At 41.5% G+C, this 16542-nt stretch overlaps 1 protein-coding gene across 2 annotated transcripts in view; it reads right to left on the bottom strand.

The window, feature by feature from the left end:
- Window positions 1–16542, bottom strand: part of RPTOR (regulatory associated protein of MTOR, complex 1) — a 322527-nt gene that overhangs the window by 168009 nt on the left and 137976 nt on the right. For both annotated transcript variants that reach the window (XM_010856300.1, XM_010856301.1), the window contains exon 5: window positions 4855–5001. In XM_010856300.1, coding sequence (XP_010854602.1) covers window positions 4855–5001 — 147 coding nt within the window. The remainder of the gene's footprint in view (window positions 1–4854; window positions 5002–16542) is intronic.

Below are 16542 nucleotides of genomic sequence, written 5' to 3'. Positions count from 1 at the left end.
ACAAAGAGACAGATGTGAGGGTTCTGCCCTTTCCCCTCCTCATCTAGCCTCAAAATGGAAGAATGTGCTGTAAGCATCAGGATAAAACATCAGAGTGGAAAGACTAAAAACAGCCTGGTTCCCTGATGGTACAGCTGAATAATTAAATCATTTGCCTCAGAGTTCCTAGCAAAAATGACAAACTGTGACTTGTTTAGAAAGCAGAAGTGAGATTCTTCATTACTTACAGCAGTCTAAATACAAGTGCTTCAAGTCTGAGAAAGATTACATCCTTTCTTAGGTTGCTACTTGAGGATTTGCCCTAGCAGAACAAAGGAGAAAATTGAGGAGAAAAGAGACAAAGGTAGAATCTAGGAAACAGTGGATGCATCCAGAAGAACAATAAGGAGAACTCCCGGGAAGACAGTTTTGGAGCAGGCTTGTCTTAAACAGCTGATGAAGCAGGTGGTGGAGGGCTGGAGAAGAAGAAACTTTGGGAAGGGGCATATTTTGAGATTCAATGCTACCCATGCAAATTTGGGAACTGTGGAAATGCTAAAGATCTAATCAAGAAGAAAGACAATCTCCAGGAAAATCAAAGCAACAAACGATTGTAAAAATGGAAAGCACAGCACCCTAGTTAGCCATTCAATGAACAGTATTTACATGGTCATAATCAGGGAGCTGAAGTTTAATATTTGTCATTTTTTAGGCATACCTTCTTAGTGTATGTATTCATGGGGAGTTAATTATGCTCAGAGACTAGAGAATAATCATAAAAGTACAGATAACAGAGGTTGGGAAGGTCCAGAGGTAAAAGAAAGTCCAAAGACGCTAAGAACCTATTAATAAAACTAGAAGATAGGACTGATTATTGACAAAACTATTATAGAAATAAAAACATAAGCATATGATTTCAAAAGGCAAAGGTTAGAAAGTATAGGGAATCCAAATACAGGGACACAACTAAATGACAGCGAGGAAATAGGAGAGGGTAGTCAGCGACGCTCTCTCTCCAATTTCTCTTTAGAATTCACAATTTACAATGTACTAATGTGACTTAAAACTATGGGGTACTATGTCTCTTTACTATCTAAGTTCTATATAATTTCTCCAATTGTTTAAATAGAATTTACTCATGGCAGTTCTGTTTTTGGTTTATATGGTAGCAGAAAGCCCAGAGATAACCTAAACATTATGAATCAAGAAGTAGTAGTATAAGCATAAACTGTGGAAAATTCTGAAAGAGATGGGAATACCAGACCACCTGATCTGCCTCTTAAGAAATTTCTACGCAGGTCAGGAAGCAACAGTTAGAACTGGACATGGAACAACAGACTGGTTCCAAATAGGAAAAGGAGTTCGTCAAGGCTGTATATTGTCACCCTGCTTATTTAACTTCTATACAGAGTACATCATGAGAAATGCTGGACTGGAAGAAACACAAGCTGGAATCAAGATTGCCGGGAGAAATATCAATAACCTCAGATACGCACATGACACCACCCTTATGGCAGAAAGTGAAGAGGAACTGAAAAGCCTCTTGATGAAAGTGAAAGTGGAGAGAGAGTGAAAAAGTTGGCTTAAAGCTCAACATTCAGAAAACGAAGATCATGGCATCCGGTCCCATCACTTCATGGGAAACAGACGGGGAAACAGTGGAAGCAGTGTCAGACTTTATTTTTCTGGGCTCCAAAATCACTACAGATGGTGACTGCAGCCATGAAATTAAAAGACGCTTACTCCTTGGAAGAAAAGTTATGACCAACCTAGATAGCATATTCAAAAGCAGAGACATTACTTTGCCAAAAAAGGTTAGTCTAGTCAAGGCTATGGTTTTTCCTGTGGTCATGTATGGATGTGAGAGTTGGACTGTGAAGAAGGCTAAGCGCTGAAGAATTGATGCTTTTGAAGTGTGGTGTTGGAGAAGACTCTTGAGAGTCCCCTGGACTGCAAGGAGATCCAACCAGTCCATTCTGAAGGAGATCAGCCCTGGGATTTCTTTGGAAGGAATGATGCTAAAGCTGAAACTCCAGTACTTTGGCCACCTCATGTGAAGAGTTGACTCATTGGAAAAGACTCTGATGCTGGGAGGGATTGGGGGCAAGAGGAGAAGGGGATGACAGAGGATGAGATGGCTAGATGGCGTCACTGACTCGATGGACGTTGAGTCTCAGTGAACTCCGGGAGTTGGTGATGGACAGGGAGGCCTGGCGTGCTGCGATTCATGGGGTCACAAAGAGTTGGACACGACTGAGTGACTGATCTGATCTGATCTGCTCTGAGTATAAGCATATTATTTTCATTTATAGAGATACTCATAGAGGAACTAGAAATGTAAACAGTTCAAATAGGTTCCCTATAATAGCAGAGTCTTGGCCAAGGAGGGGTGAGGCCAGGGACTACTTCATTCACCATAAACCCTCAGTATTATTTAATTTTTAATATCATGGCATATACTAATTTAGTAAAAATAAAAACATGTATCTTAAAAAAAGAAACACTGAAAGCAAAGAAAACTGAAGCAATATGCAAAGCAATATGACACAATGAAAAATGCAGAGAACGTGACTGAGTGACAGGCACTTTCCTGGCTCTGAGGAAGTCTCTATTGTGTGCAGTAATTTATTCTGTGCTTTCACAGAGGCGTCTGCTGCTTCACCCGCAGTTTTCCTTTGAGATGGAAGTCCACAATAAGTAAACCTCCTGCTCCCAGCACAAGCACTGTGCTCTGGAACGTGAAAGCTGATAATCATCTCTTAAAATTTATGTCACTCATATTTGTTGTTAATGTTTACTACTTGGAGGCTTTCTGGTTCAGGTAACTATTTTCTTTCATTATATTTAATCATTTTTACCCTCTTTATTTTTAAAACTCTGGCACAAACCATTTTACCCGCCAACTTCTTTCAGTTTCATGTCATCAGCTACCCAATAAAAGTGTTCAAATGTATCATAAATTTACAAGGAATCTGGCCAACTGGAGACAGGCAAAGAATTTTTTAAAAGAATAAACCTAAGAGGCCACACAGGATTGTGGTTTCTACAGCAGATTAAAAAAAAAAAAAATGACTAACATGAACATTAAGATATTAGCTGGGAGCCAATTTTATCATTTTAATTTCCGCTCTTTATGCAAGAGACCGGCTGAACAATAGCCAATAATAGTAAGTGTAATGGAAAACCGAAAGACTTATCTACACTGTAATTAAGAAAAGAATGAAGATTAAAGTTGGAGCTAATTATAAAACATATGGTATAACTTTGCATTGCCGTCTATTTGCCACTTCAGATAATGTATTTTTCATTTACTCTCCTCCATGAGGGATTAGTCAATTAAACATTTCACTCCCTCCCCCTAAAAAGAAAAAGATGGATGGAAAACTTTTTTTGTCACACTCAATGAAATGAACAGTTTCTCGGGCTGATTAATCCTTGGCAACATACAGAGAACACATACAGAACCAAGAGAGCAGATACACCAAGTGCTGGAGCATAAACATTTAGTTTCATGCCTGAGAGGGAAATGCTTGCCTTCTGCTGAGAGGGTGGGAGAGGGGCTGTATTTAGCATGTTTTAATTATCAAAGGATGATGTACTGGTCTTTCCTTAACCACCCTGAAGCTCAAAAATTGGGAATAAATATCCGGTCAGATTCTTTGGCATTTTTATTTACATATTTTAAATTAAAAAAAATTTTTTTTGCAATATTTATTACTTGATGTGAGGAAAAGCAATTACCTCTTGGTGTTTTTGAGTTTTTAGCACTTGTAACATAACCTATCCCTTGGGTAAACAGAGATGGCATGCCTAAATGCAAGGTAAAAATTTAATGCTATAAAACTTGATCTTTCCCTTCCCTTATTCTAGAATGCAAATGATAATATTACTAAAGACAACAACAATAATAACAACTGGTGGCGCTGGGTTCCATTTTCAAGAATAAAGGGCAATTTAACAGTCACTCTGACGCAAAGTTCTGCATAAGGTAATTTATAAAATATTTATAAATTAACTGTATGACATGTTAAATTCTACCAAGTAGAACTTCAAATTTTATTCCTGATACTTTCAGCAATATCCTCAGATGAAATGCAAAAAACATAACAATACATTAAAATTGGATAGGCCCAAAAGGGCTTGAGGAAACATGTTCTCGGGACCATTTCTGTTCTGAATTGAGAATTTCCTGCACAGCAACCAGTTGGAATTCATGACCCCCTGGAGGCTGCAGGATACTTTATTCTCACTCTTGTGCAGGCCACAGGATGGAGGCCTCTTAATTGAAACTGCCTCTTCAATTTCTCTTTAGAACTCACTGTTTAATTCAAACATCAAATATTAATTAAAACAACCAAGTAAAACAGCTCTTCACAATCAGAGCACTACACTGGCTCTCCAGTTCTTTAAACAGAAGCCACCAATGGCAGCTATTTTGGTTTGTTTTCTGTATTTAGCCTAGTAGGGTTTTTTTCTCCCCCCAGCACCAAAGACGAAAAAAAAAAAAAGAGCAATAACAAAGACGAGAGTGGAGCTGAAGACCGTGCCCAGACACAGGCCCATTTCTCTGAAAATAAATGTGTCTGCTTTATTTTCACATTTATCTCGGAGGCAGAGCCCACTGGAGCACAAATCAACTCTATTAATGTTATCACTTAATTAAAATTTGTATTAAAAATGATGCTGGGTAAAGCAAAACGCAAAATAAGACCAAGAGCTTGTCTGGAGTCCCTCCCAAGTTCTTTGTCATGGACCCCACCACCTTACTCTGAGCACTCTGAGCACCACAGACAGCTCACCGCACCTGAGAAAATAAAACCACTGAGGGGCTGACCTTCACCCCCAACTCCCACCCCAGGGTGCCCAGGGCCTCACCTCCAGCTCCTGCTCCCTCTGCAGGGCGAACTGCTTGAAGGACTTGACAATGAGGCCAGCATTGGAGCAGTCGTAGACGAATATGGAGGGGCTACCCATCCACGTCTGCAGGTCGTATATAGACAGAGGGATGTACTGAGTGTAGTTCTGGAAGAGAAAACAGTGCATGTTTGTGACTCACACCTGGAGAACTCTGCCTGCCCACCAGGACCTGCACCTCCACGAGGGTCCCAAGCATGGGACTTGCTGCATATAACATTCTGCACACTGTAGTAGAACAGCAGTAGTCTAAGCTCCCCACCATCTGCCCGTTTCAATCATAAAGAGGCGGGCAGTGGTCACAGTTCAACCCCGGCTGGAGCTCCTCTCGTCCTCTGTTCGGCTCTCTCCTCTCCTCCCCTTGGGAGCACACTCACTGCACTGAGGGATCTCCTTCCACGTGTCCCATCACGGCGCCTTCATACCCACCCTTCCTCTGCCACCCATCTGCAGTCAAACCACAGCCTTCTCTATAAAGCCCAAGGCTCTGTATGCTACTCTGTTCCTGTTCACCATCTACTCCAAAGCTTCTCCAGGCTTATATAACAGAACCCACTCCTCACTTACAAAGTCAGCTCGGAAGAATTGACTAGGTCCTCAAATGTGCAGGGTTTCCCTGCAGTCCCTTCATTTCAGTCCTACCCATAAGCGCTTTATCCTCTAGATGATTTAAATCACACTGAAGGTGTACAAGTGGATTTGGCCCCATAAACTTTTTTCAAATCACAGAACAGTAACATAATAACATGAAATCTGCTAAGTGAAATATTTTTCTGGACATGCTGTACTCTTCAGTACTTGAAACCACTCCAGCAATTACTGGTAAACATAGAAAGGAATGGCCCTCATCTCAGCAGAGAAATTATTAAAAATCCACACTCAAAAGTAACATTTTTAAGCAATTCTTCTGCATAGAACACCCCACTTATTTACCGTTCCTCGGGCACTAATGGTTTAAGTGGTGAAACTCCGGCAGAAATCAATTCTGTGCACTTACAGGAAAGGTGACAGTGTTCCCTCAAGGCTGAGCCACAAACACTGCCTCTGGTATTGCCAAGAGGATCATTTCTAATGCAATAGAGAAAACAGGCAGAAGACCAGAAGACCAAACCAGGCCTGGAGAAGACTGCCATCAAGGTGATGGCAAAAGCCTTCTTGTTAAGCACACTCGTCACCAGCTGCAAGTCCCATCCCAGACAGGGGAGGACGTGCCGGCAGCACAGGGGTGGTGGGGGTGCAGGCATCTTCAGCACAAAGGGACCACCCTCTGCTCATGCCATGCCACTTTACCCTGCAAAATGCAGTCACCTGGTGTCTTGCTCACTGTCACTGCAGAAGGTTAAAGAACACTTGGATATGCTCTCTCTAAATAAACTCTCACGGAAGAGTTCTAAAGAAAGCAGTTCTTCCTAATGAACCTATAAATGCGGCACCCAATCAAAATACCAGCAGGGGTTTCCCGTAACGGAATTTGACAAGAGATTCTAAAGTTAGTGCTGAAGAGACATTTATAAGAATACCCCCTCAAAAACTGTGAAGAAAGAATAACCAGTGGGGACTCATGCTGGCAGATATTAAATACATTATAAATCTCTATTGTAATTACAGGATGCTATCAGGAAAGGAGAGACAAACAAATAAAACAGGAGGGAAAGCCCAGAAATAGACCCACAAATATAACTGTAACGGCGGTGGCATATCACCCCAGTGAAGAAAGAATGAACAATTCAACAAGTGATTCTGTAAAATCTAACTGAGCATTCAATACTGCCATCTGAGATTTCACACACAAAATAATCAGGACAGATTTTAAAAATAAATAAAAAGCAGAATAACAGATTTAAAAATTTGTTTTGGTGTAAGAAAGACCCTCTTAAACATACGAAAGAAAAAAAAATGTAACAGCATAAAAATTAAATAATTCTGGTAAAAGTGCATATCAATGACAAGCAATTGAAGAGTGAAGTAGGTACAACGTATGTGACATAGGGTCTGTATTGAGGATATGTGTATATACAAGCTTGTGCTGCAAATCAACAAAGGCTAAACAACATACAACAGGCAAAAGCTGCACACAGGCAATTCACAGAAGAAACATGATGATCAACAATTATGAATGTTTCACTCTCTCGATTAATCACGGAAATGTGAATTACAATGAGAATCATCCATCTATCTACCTTTCTTCATCCAGCAAACTGGAAAAAAATATAACAGATGAATAAAGCCCTATGTTGACAAGGATGTTCAACAGGGCGCCAGCTCATCATTGCTGTGAGTATAAATTTAGGAAGATTTTTTGGGAAGGCAATTTGGGTGGTTCTTAAAATTTTTTAATGTACATGCCTTGGACTTCTAGGTGTCCATCTTATAGAAATACTTGCATTTGTATGTACAGGGATCTCTGATACTTTCACTGGTAAAATCCTGTAAGCTGTCTACATGCTACTGTGGAAAAGACTGCCAGTCTACAACCTATTTTTTACCCTCTTCATCATCAACGCAAGTTTAGCTGAGCACTGTTCCCAGTTTCCTTTGCAGCTAAGTCTGATCTTGCAGCCCAAATCTGACCTATGGGACATGATCAGAAATGTGTCCAAATTATAAGTGCTGCCCTAATGCTCACCCATTCCTCTTTCCCTTCCCGGGAAAAAAACACAAACATGGCAGGCCATCCACCTTTGACTGTACAGGAGGACTGGAGAGTTGTGTGATGGAAGGACTTGGGCTCGGTGTCATGAGACAATACCGCAGCAGGCCCAGATGGCCCAGAGGGACTGTCACAGACAACCCTGGATCCTAATATATCCAATATGAAGGATCATTAAGCAAAAGGGGCCCATACTATGGAACACCATGCAAGGTTATTTATAGGCACTGACATGGAGAGATGTCAGAGGCTTGTAATGATTTTTAAAATGCAAGTATTAGAACCTCATATATAATATGATCCCATTTTGTGTGTAAAGCACCACATCCCCAGCACGTAACTTGAATGAAATAAGAACTCAGCAGGCATGTGCTAAGGGGAAGGTCCTATAAATGGTGCTGAAAGAACATGGAACGGCTAAGGGCTGTTTTCTCTGACCTGGGAGATGACAGGGGAGTGGGGGCTGGTAAGAAAGTGTCACATCTATTTCTTTTAAGACCTCTTTTCTCTTGGAACATTTTAGAATAGAAATTACTTGTATTTTTTAAAAGACAAAATGTACATAACTACTAAAAGGGAGGAAAAGGGTAAGCTCTGGGGTTCACTATAATGTACGTTCATTGTGTTTCATAACCAGCAGGTATCACATGTTATCTGTACAAGTAAAAAGGCTTCAGCTAAGCCACACTGGACAGAGCAGACATGAGTCAGTGCCTCCCTGGACAAAGCAGGAAAAGCAATCCTCTCCAGCCCTCTCCTCAGCAGCCTCCCTCCCTTGCTGACATGCAGGTCCCACTGCTATGGGGGGGTGGGGGGCGTGGGTTGGTGGGGTGTTGAAAATGAACCTGTTAAGTGTGCAGGAACACCCCTACACTGATAGGAGAAAGGATTTTAGCACCAGCCTAGGAAACTATCGCATTTTTATATACCAGCCACACTCTGCTGTTTATCTGCTTCCCACAAGGTTCTAGCTCAGTGACAAGTGGCCACAAACGGCTGGGGCAGTTCTGACCCCCTTCCTGCCACCCCTTCATCCCCATGACTGTCGGGAAAGGGTGATGCTGTCATCTTTGCTGCCTTCTAGGTACAGCCCCACAAGACCCAAAGACAGGGAAGAAGCACTAAATAAAATATATTTTAACACATTAAGTTCTGAAGTCTGGCCTTTGTAACTGAAATATAATTTTTATATTTTCCCAAAATCAAAAGTTACTTTTTAAATTTCTGAGATACAAATGTAATTAATGGTGATTCATTAAAATAATGAAGCACTAATCCATCAGGAAACGTGTTAAGCATTTTCCCTTCCATTCCCTGTGCCTCTGGCTGCCCCTGAAATGGTTCAAGCGGAGTTGTCAGCCACTGAGCCCCACTGGAGGGCAGAACTGCCTCCATTCTCTAATGCTTGTCCAAGGGACAGCATGCAAGGAGATTTCAGAATTGGTTTTCAGCCTCACGATTTTTAGTTGTGAGAGGGGCTGGCACCCTAGGCTGTCCACAGGGACGCTTAGCCACAGAGAATGGCTTGGACCCATTCCTCCACACAGATGGGCTGCGTGGTGGGTGCAGCCTGTGGAATGCCAGTTGAGGATAAAGGGCCTTTGTAGCTGAGGTGGAGGCACCCCAGCCTTGTGGGCGTTTGGGGCTGGTCACTCGGTGTGGGGCCCAAACCACACCCATACCCAAGCAGGCGCTGCCACGCTTGGCAGCATCCCTGGCCTCAACCCACTACCTTCTAACAACACTTACCCCTCTCTGCCAGTCGTGACAACCAAAAGGTTTCTGGCGGCGGTGGTGATGGTTTAGCTGCTAAGTTGTGTCCAACTTCTGTGACCCATGGACTGTAGCCCATCAGGCTCTTCCATCCATGGGATTTCCCAGGCAAGAATACTGGAGTGAGTTGTCATTTCCTTCTCCAGGGAATCTTTCCAACCCAGGGATCAAACCCACTTCTCCTGAATTGCAGGGGGGTTCTTTACCACTGAGCCACCAAGGAAGCCACCAAAAGATCTCTGGACATTTAAATGTGCTCCTGAGAGGGAGGAAAGCCTCCTTGATGAGAACCTCTGCCTTTGAGGAGAGAGAATTTCATTTAAAGCAGGAGCTGTATTCTGCAGTTTAGTAAGCCTGTAAAACTTGGAAGTCTGTGTCCCTGGAGGGATACAAAATCAACTCTATTAAACTGCATGGAGCAAAGTGGCCTTTGAGAACTAATCCTTATTAGAACTTGAGCAGGTGGATCTCATTTCCCATCTCGGAAGGATCCTGGGGAGTCTGTCAAGCTTCAGCCAGAATCACGGTTTTACAAACCTGCAAAGGGCAGCCAGCAGGATGCTGGCTGCAGCGAGTGAGCGGAGGACAGAAGCAACATTCAAAGTGCAACTATTTCTATCCCGTGCAATATCCCCATGTCTTTTAGGCTGAACCAACCTACACAAGCTGGAGAAGTCAAAGTTCCCCGCACCGAAGGCCACCTGGAACACTCCAGGGCCTTTCAGGCATTGGTTTGGTTTCTCCCCCACCAAAAACTACAAGTACAGAGAATTCCTAATCAAAGCATCTCTCCTTTTTCTTGAAAAAAACATATCCAACGCCATGTTTTCATTGCAAACAAAGAAAAAGAAATAGGTTTTAGATAATTTATTCATTACACTCCATTTTAGCTGTCAGGTTATATTAAACATAAAAAAAAAAAAGCCGCATGCTTCATCGGACTGTCATCACAGCTGAGTCAACCACAGAGGCGGCGAGCACCGAGCCCCCGGACCGGAGCTGGGAGGAGGTGCACTTTGTTCTCCAGGTAAAGCCAGTGGCTCTCTATCTCTGAGCAGATTCTAAGTTCAGACAGCCCCTAACTCCCAATGGTTCAACTCATGAGTTTTTGACTTCACACCGGGGCAAAGTGACATCCAGGCAGTAGAAACTATACTTTGAATGTCGATTTTTTTCTGGGCTAGTGACATGCAGTCCTTGATGCTGGGCAGCAGCAGTGAGCACACCTCCCAATTAGCCCACAATCAGGAGGGTGAACAACCTATACACTTACAATTATCCAGGACACAAACAACCCTTCTGTTGGCTGATGGACTCTTTATCACTGAGTCACCTGGGAAGCCCTAGGTTAGGTGCAGCAAATGCGTTTTCAGCTTTTGGTATTTCCAAGTATGGTGGGCTTATGGGACATAACCCCACTCTAATGCTGAGGAAGGTCTGTACATCTGTTAAAGAACTCAAAATACGAGTCAGAAGTCTCAGCCAGAGTAAAATGGCATCCTCCTAAGGGTTTTCTGGTGAAGTCCCCAAGGGTGCATGTTTCCTCTGACCTCACAGACAGGAAGCACAGGCGCATCCAGATGTGTCACCCTGGCTTTCTCTGGATGGTAAAGGCATCTGCATGTGGCTATTCTCCAAGGAGAGCAGGGGAGCATGGGTTAGCAGAAGATTCGTCTGCCTTCTGAAGGAACCAGCAACGGAGGTGATGGCCCAGAGATGTTAGGTATGGGGTAGTGTTACTTGTGAATCAAAACACTCCAGGGTTTAAGTCACAAGCAAACTCCTTAAAACCCTTAAGGCTGAAGTTTATTGGTTTTGTTGATACTTTCTCTGCCTTTCCTTTATTGTTGTTTAGTCACCAAGTTATGTCCGACTCTTTTCAACCCCATGGACTAAAGCCTACCAGGCTAGTCTGTCCGTGGGATTTCCCAGGCAAAAATATTAGAGTGGGTTGCCATTTCCTTCTCCAGGGGATCTTCCTGACCCAGGGATTGAACCTGCATCTCCTGCATTGGCAGGTGGAATCTTAACCACTAAGCCACCAGGAAAGCCCTCTTTCCTTTATTACAGCTCAATAATTGTTTACCCTACGAGTAATTTTAAATAAATGTTATTTAAATAACAGAATGTATTGGTTTGGAACAACTGCACGCCACTATCAAATAGATATCTCTTATTCTGGTTTAGTATATAGTTCATTACTGAGTCTGTTGAAAAATGAATCATAAAGGTTTTTAAATGTGCTATTATCAAAAGGAGGTATTTGTGATTTTTTAGAATCAATATTTGTGCCAGACCACATTTAACATTTTTTACAATTGCTACTTTATCAAAACTGAGAGTATAGCAGTCCCCCTCCTTGAAAAAAGTGGGTAATTTTACTGTAAACTTGGTCTTTCTAGCATCTTTGTTTATGCTTGCAATGGCTGAAGACCATCAGAAAAAATTCTATTTCTTCAGGAGAAGAGTTAGCAAACTTTGGACGATCTCTTTATAAGAACTTTAAAGTTTTTTTTTTAAAATACTATTTTCTTGATGCTGAGATGTAAAACTTTAGACCATATCTTAATTGATTTCTCAGATATTCTATGTTTGAAAACCAGATTTATGGAGGAAGAGTTCTCAAGTGAGTGTGCATCAGAATGGCCTAGGGGGCTCGTTAAAATGCAGATCTCTGGGTCCCTCCCTGGAATAGGCTTCTCTAAGTCTTCAGTAGGTTGTGATAATTTGCATGTATCATAAATTCCAAGAATATCACTGCTACCATATTTTAAGAACCCCTGGTGCAGACAGTGCAAATGCTGGGGCAGAGGACATTCACTTTCCAGTTTGAGTGTCACCTGTTCTTCCTATGGATCATGGAGAACACTTGCTTTTTTCCATCCATGATTTAACATTTTACATGTAATGATCAGGATACACTTTGCTGATGATACTTATATAAAAATATCCATTCATCCATGAGTTGACATGTAAGAAGTGTTTTTTTTTTAAATATAAATTTATTTAATTGGAGGTTAATTACTTTACAATATTGTAACTACGAATTCAATTTCGTTGATTGATCTAGGGCTATTCAGATTTTCGACCTCATTTTGGGTCACTTTTGGAAAGCTGTATTTTAAAAGGCATTTTCCATCTAAGTTGTTAAATGTACTGGTATAAAATTATTAACATTCTCTTATCTTTTCAATGTCTATAGAATATGTGGTGACATCTTTCATTCCTAAATGTTGTCTTTTCTCTTTTTTTTCTTGCTACCTAGACTTGTTAATTTACAGACGTTTTCCAAAAACCAAACTTTAGCTCTTTTAACCTTCTGTACAACCTGGTCTCTGTTTTACTGATTTGTGCCCTTGATTAATTGTGCCCTTCTACTTCCTTTGAGTTTAGATTGCTCAACATTTTCCAGTTTCTTAAGGTAGACATTTATATTTTTAAGTCTTTCTTTCTTTCTGTATAAGAATTTAATAAGGCTATACATTTTTATATAAGCACTGCTATAACTGTATCCCACAAGTTTTGACAAGTCATCTTTTCATTACTGTTTAGTCTGAAGTATTTTCATTGTCCCCTGTCATACCTTTTTTGATACATATATTATTTAATTTCAAAATACTGGAGGATTTTCCAGGTAGCATACAATTTCAGATTCTGTGGTCAAGGAATAGACTCTGTATGATTTCAACCCTTCAAACTTTATTGAGACATTTATTTCTGTAAGGCGGAACAGGCCTTTCTCATGTTCTATGGGCATTGGGTGTAGGGTTCTGGTAAGTGAGTCAGAGCAATTGATGGTCTTTTAAGTGATTTTTTTTTTTTTTTAATTAAAAAAATATACCATGTCTGGAGTTTTCTTTGTGAGAAAGTTTTTAATTATCAATTTTAACATTGGTTTTAACCTATCAATTACTGCCAGACTGTTACTCAAATACTGGATATGTTTCTTTCTCTAACTGGTCCTGACAATCTTGCTTTATGTGTCTTAAATTCTATTAGCCATCTATGCATTCAGGATAGGTATAGCTTCCTGATGACCTGACTTGTCTGGTACAATGTCTCTTTTCATCTCTGGCAAAACTCCTTGTCTCAAAGTCTATTTTCTCATTAGTAATACAGCCACTTTGGCTCTTTTTCAGCTAGTCTTTCGTGATACACCTTATTACATTCAAGCATCTCTCAGGACTTCCTTGGTGGTCAGTCCAGTGGCTAAGACTCTGAGCTCCCAATTGCAGGGGTTGTGGGTTCAACCCCTGGGGAGGGAACTAGATCCCACATGTTACAACCAAGAGTTCACAAGCTGCAAATAAAAAGAGCCTGCATCTGCAACAAAGATCGAAGATCCAATGTGCCACAACTAAGACTTGGTGCAACCAAAATAAATAAATGTAAATATTAAAAAAAGAAATAAAGTGCATCCCTTGCTGACAGCAGAAAGTGTGATCTTGCTTTTTTATTCAGTGCGACATAAACTTATAAAACACAAAGAATGAGGGACGTTCTAGAGGATAACTGGTCTGCACTCCAAAAGTCAATGTCCACTGTTCAGAAAATGGAAATACAAGTCACAGAATGGGAAGGACTCTTTTAAAGATGAATATCTGATAAAGGACTTGTACCCAAATGTAAAAGGAACTCTTAAACTGAGTGAGAAAACAAATAGTCCTATTAATTGATAAAAGTGGGCAAAAGATATGGAAACCCCACCAAAGAAAATATACAGATGGCAGCCAAGCATATGAAAAGATGCTCAACATCCTATGTCATTAAGGAACTGCAAATTAAAAGGAGATACCACGATGCACCTAATTAGAATGGCTAAAATCCAGAACACTGGCAACAACAAATGTCAAGGAGGATGTGGAGCAATAGGAACTACCATTTATTGCTGGTGGGAATGCAAACGACGCAGCTACTTTGGAACAGGGTTTGCCAATTTCTTAGAACGCTAAACATAACAGCTAGTCTAGCAGTGGCTCTCTTAGGTATTGACCCAAATGAGAAGAAATCTTATGTCTATACAAAAATCCACACAAAAGTTTAGAACAGCATTATTTACAATTCCCCAAAACTGGAAGCAACCAGGATGTCTTTCACTAGTGGTACATCCAAATAATGGAATCTTTTTCAGTGGTAAAGAGAAAATGAGCTCTCTAGCCGTGAAAAGACATGAAGGAAATTTGAATGTATACTCCTAATTGAAAAAAGCCAGTTTTAAAACACTACATTCTATATGCTTCTAACTATGATATGCTAGAAAAGGTAAAACTATAAAGACAATATGATACAAATAACATATTTAACCCCTATATAAAACATATAATTGATCAAGACACACTAGGTTATCCCACAAAGGAAAGGTATATTTAATACTAGAAAATCATATATCTTCCAATGCATTTCAAGTTTAAAGGAGAAAAATCATACCATCATCTAACACATACATACAAAATGGCTTGGGGGGAAAAGCAACATCTATTGATGACTTGAAAAACTAGGAATAGAAGGGCATCTTTTAAAAAATATTTGTATAATGTTGTGTTCATTTCTACCATACAACAACACTGTGGCGGTTTAGTCACTAAGTTGTGTCTGACTCTTGGAACCCCATAGACTGCAGGCCGGGAGGCTCCTCTGTCCATGGGATTCTCCAGGCAAGAATACTGGAGTGGGTTGCTATTTCCTTCTCCAGGGGATCTTCCCGGCCCAGGGATTGAACTCGGGTCTCCTGCATTGCAGGCAGATAATTTACCGAATGGCCTATGAGGGAATCAGTCATAATTATACATGTACCCTCTCCGTCTTGAGTCTCCCTCCTTTCCCCCATCCCACCTCTCTAGGTCACCACAGAGCGCCAGACTGGGCACCCTGTGTGCTACAGCAACTCCTCATCCACTACCCACTTTACACACAGCGGTGTGTATGTCAATGCTGCTTTCTCCATTTGTCCCATTCACTCCCTCCCCCACTGTGTCCACAAGTCCATTCTTTACACCTGTGTCTCCACCGAGAAGGGCATCTTTTAATCTGATAAGGGTTTTTCTTATTTTTTATTCTTTTTACAAATATCTATAGTGAATATCATACAATGATGCAGAGGACGCACTCCTTTCCAAATGAGGAATGAGACAAGGACATGCAGTCACCATTCCACTCTCTGGGAGGTGCTGGTAACACAGAAAGATACAGACAATAAACAGCAGGACTGGAAGGAAAGTAAACTGCTGTGATTTGCAAACCACATGGTAGTCTGTTTAGAAATTTTAAAATATGTACAAATCATTAGGATCAACGAGAGAACAGCAAATTAGAAAGAAGGAAAGTGAAGTCGCTCAGTTGTGTCCGACTCTGCAACCCCATGGACCATAGCCCACCAGGCTTCTCTATCCATGGAATTTTCCAGGCAAGAATACTTGACTGGGTTGCCATTTCCATCTCCGGGGGATCTTCCTGACTCGGGGATAGAACCCAGGTCTCCCACTGCAGGCAGACACTTTACCGTAAGCTAGTTAGCAAATTAGCAGACGTAAAAAAAATGTACAAAAAATCAACTGCTTTGCCACACAGCATGGTAAAAACTCACAGAACATCATTTTTAAACATTTGTAACCACATGGCCAAGAGGAGCTACCCCTCGCCCGAGGTCAGGGGTGGTGGCCGAGAGGTGCTACCTGCGCCTGAGGTCAGGGACGGCAGCTGAGAGGAGCAACCCCATGTCCAAGGAGCGGTGGCTACGCAGGCGCAGGAGGGCCGAGAGGAGCTACTCCATGTTCAAGGTCAGGAGGGGCAGCTGTGAGGACATACCCCTCATCCAAAGTAAGGAGGAGCGGCTGCACTTTGCTGGAGCAGCCGAAAGGAGATAACCCACATCCAAGGTAAGAGAAACCCAAATGAAACAGTAGGTGTTGCGAGAGGCATTAGAGGGCAGACACACAAACCATAATCACAGAAAACTAGTTAATCTAATCACACGTACCACAGCCTTGTCTAACTCAATGAAACTAAGCCATGCCGTATGGGGCCACCAAAGACAGGCGGGTCATGGTGGAGACGTGTGACAGAATGTGCTCCACTGGAGAAGGGAATGGCAAACCACTTCAGTATTCTTGCCTTGAGAACCCCATGAACAGTATGAAAAGGCAAAATGATAGGATACTGAAAGAGGAACTCCCCAGGTCAGTAGGTGCCCAATATGCTATTGGAGATCAGTGGAGAAATAACTCCAG

This window comes from Bison bison, unplaced genomic scaffold (assembly GCF_000754665.1).
Source record: "Bison bison bison isolate TAMUID 2011002044 unplaced genomic scaffold, Bison_UMD1.0 scf7180017864371, whole genome shotgun sequence".
NCBI classification, from domain to species: domain Eukaryota; kingdom Metazoa; phylum Chordata; class Mammalia; order Artiodactyla; family Bovidae; genus Bison; species Bison bison.
Note: the sequence above shows the minus strand (reverse complement) of the source record. Positions and strands in the feature narration are given on the sequence as shown.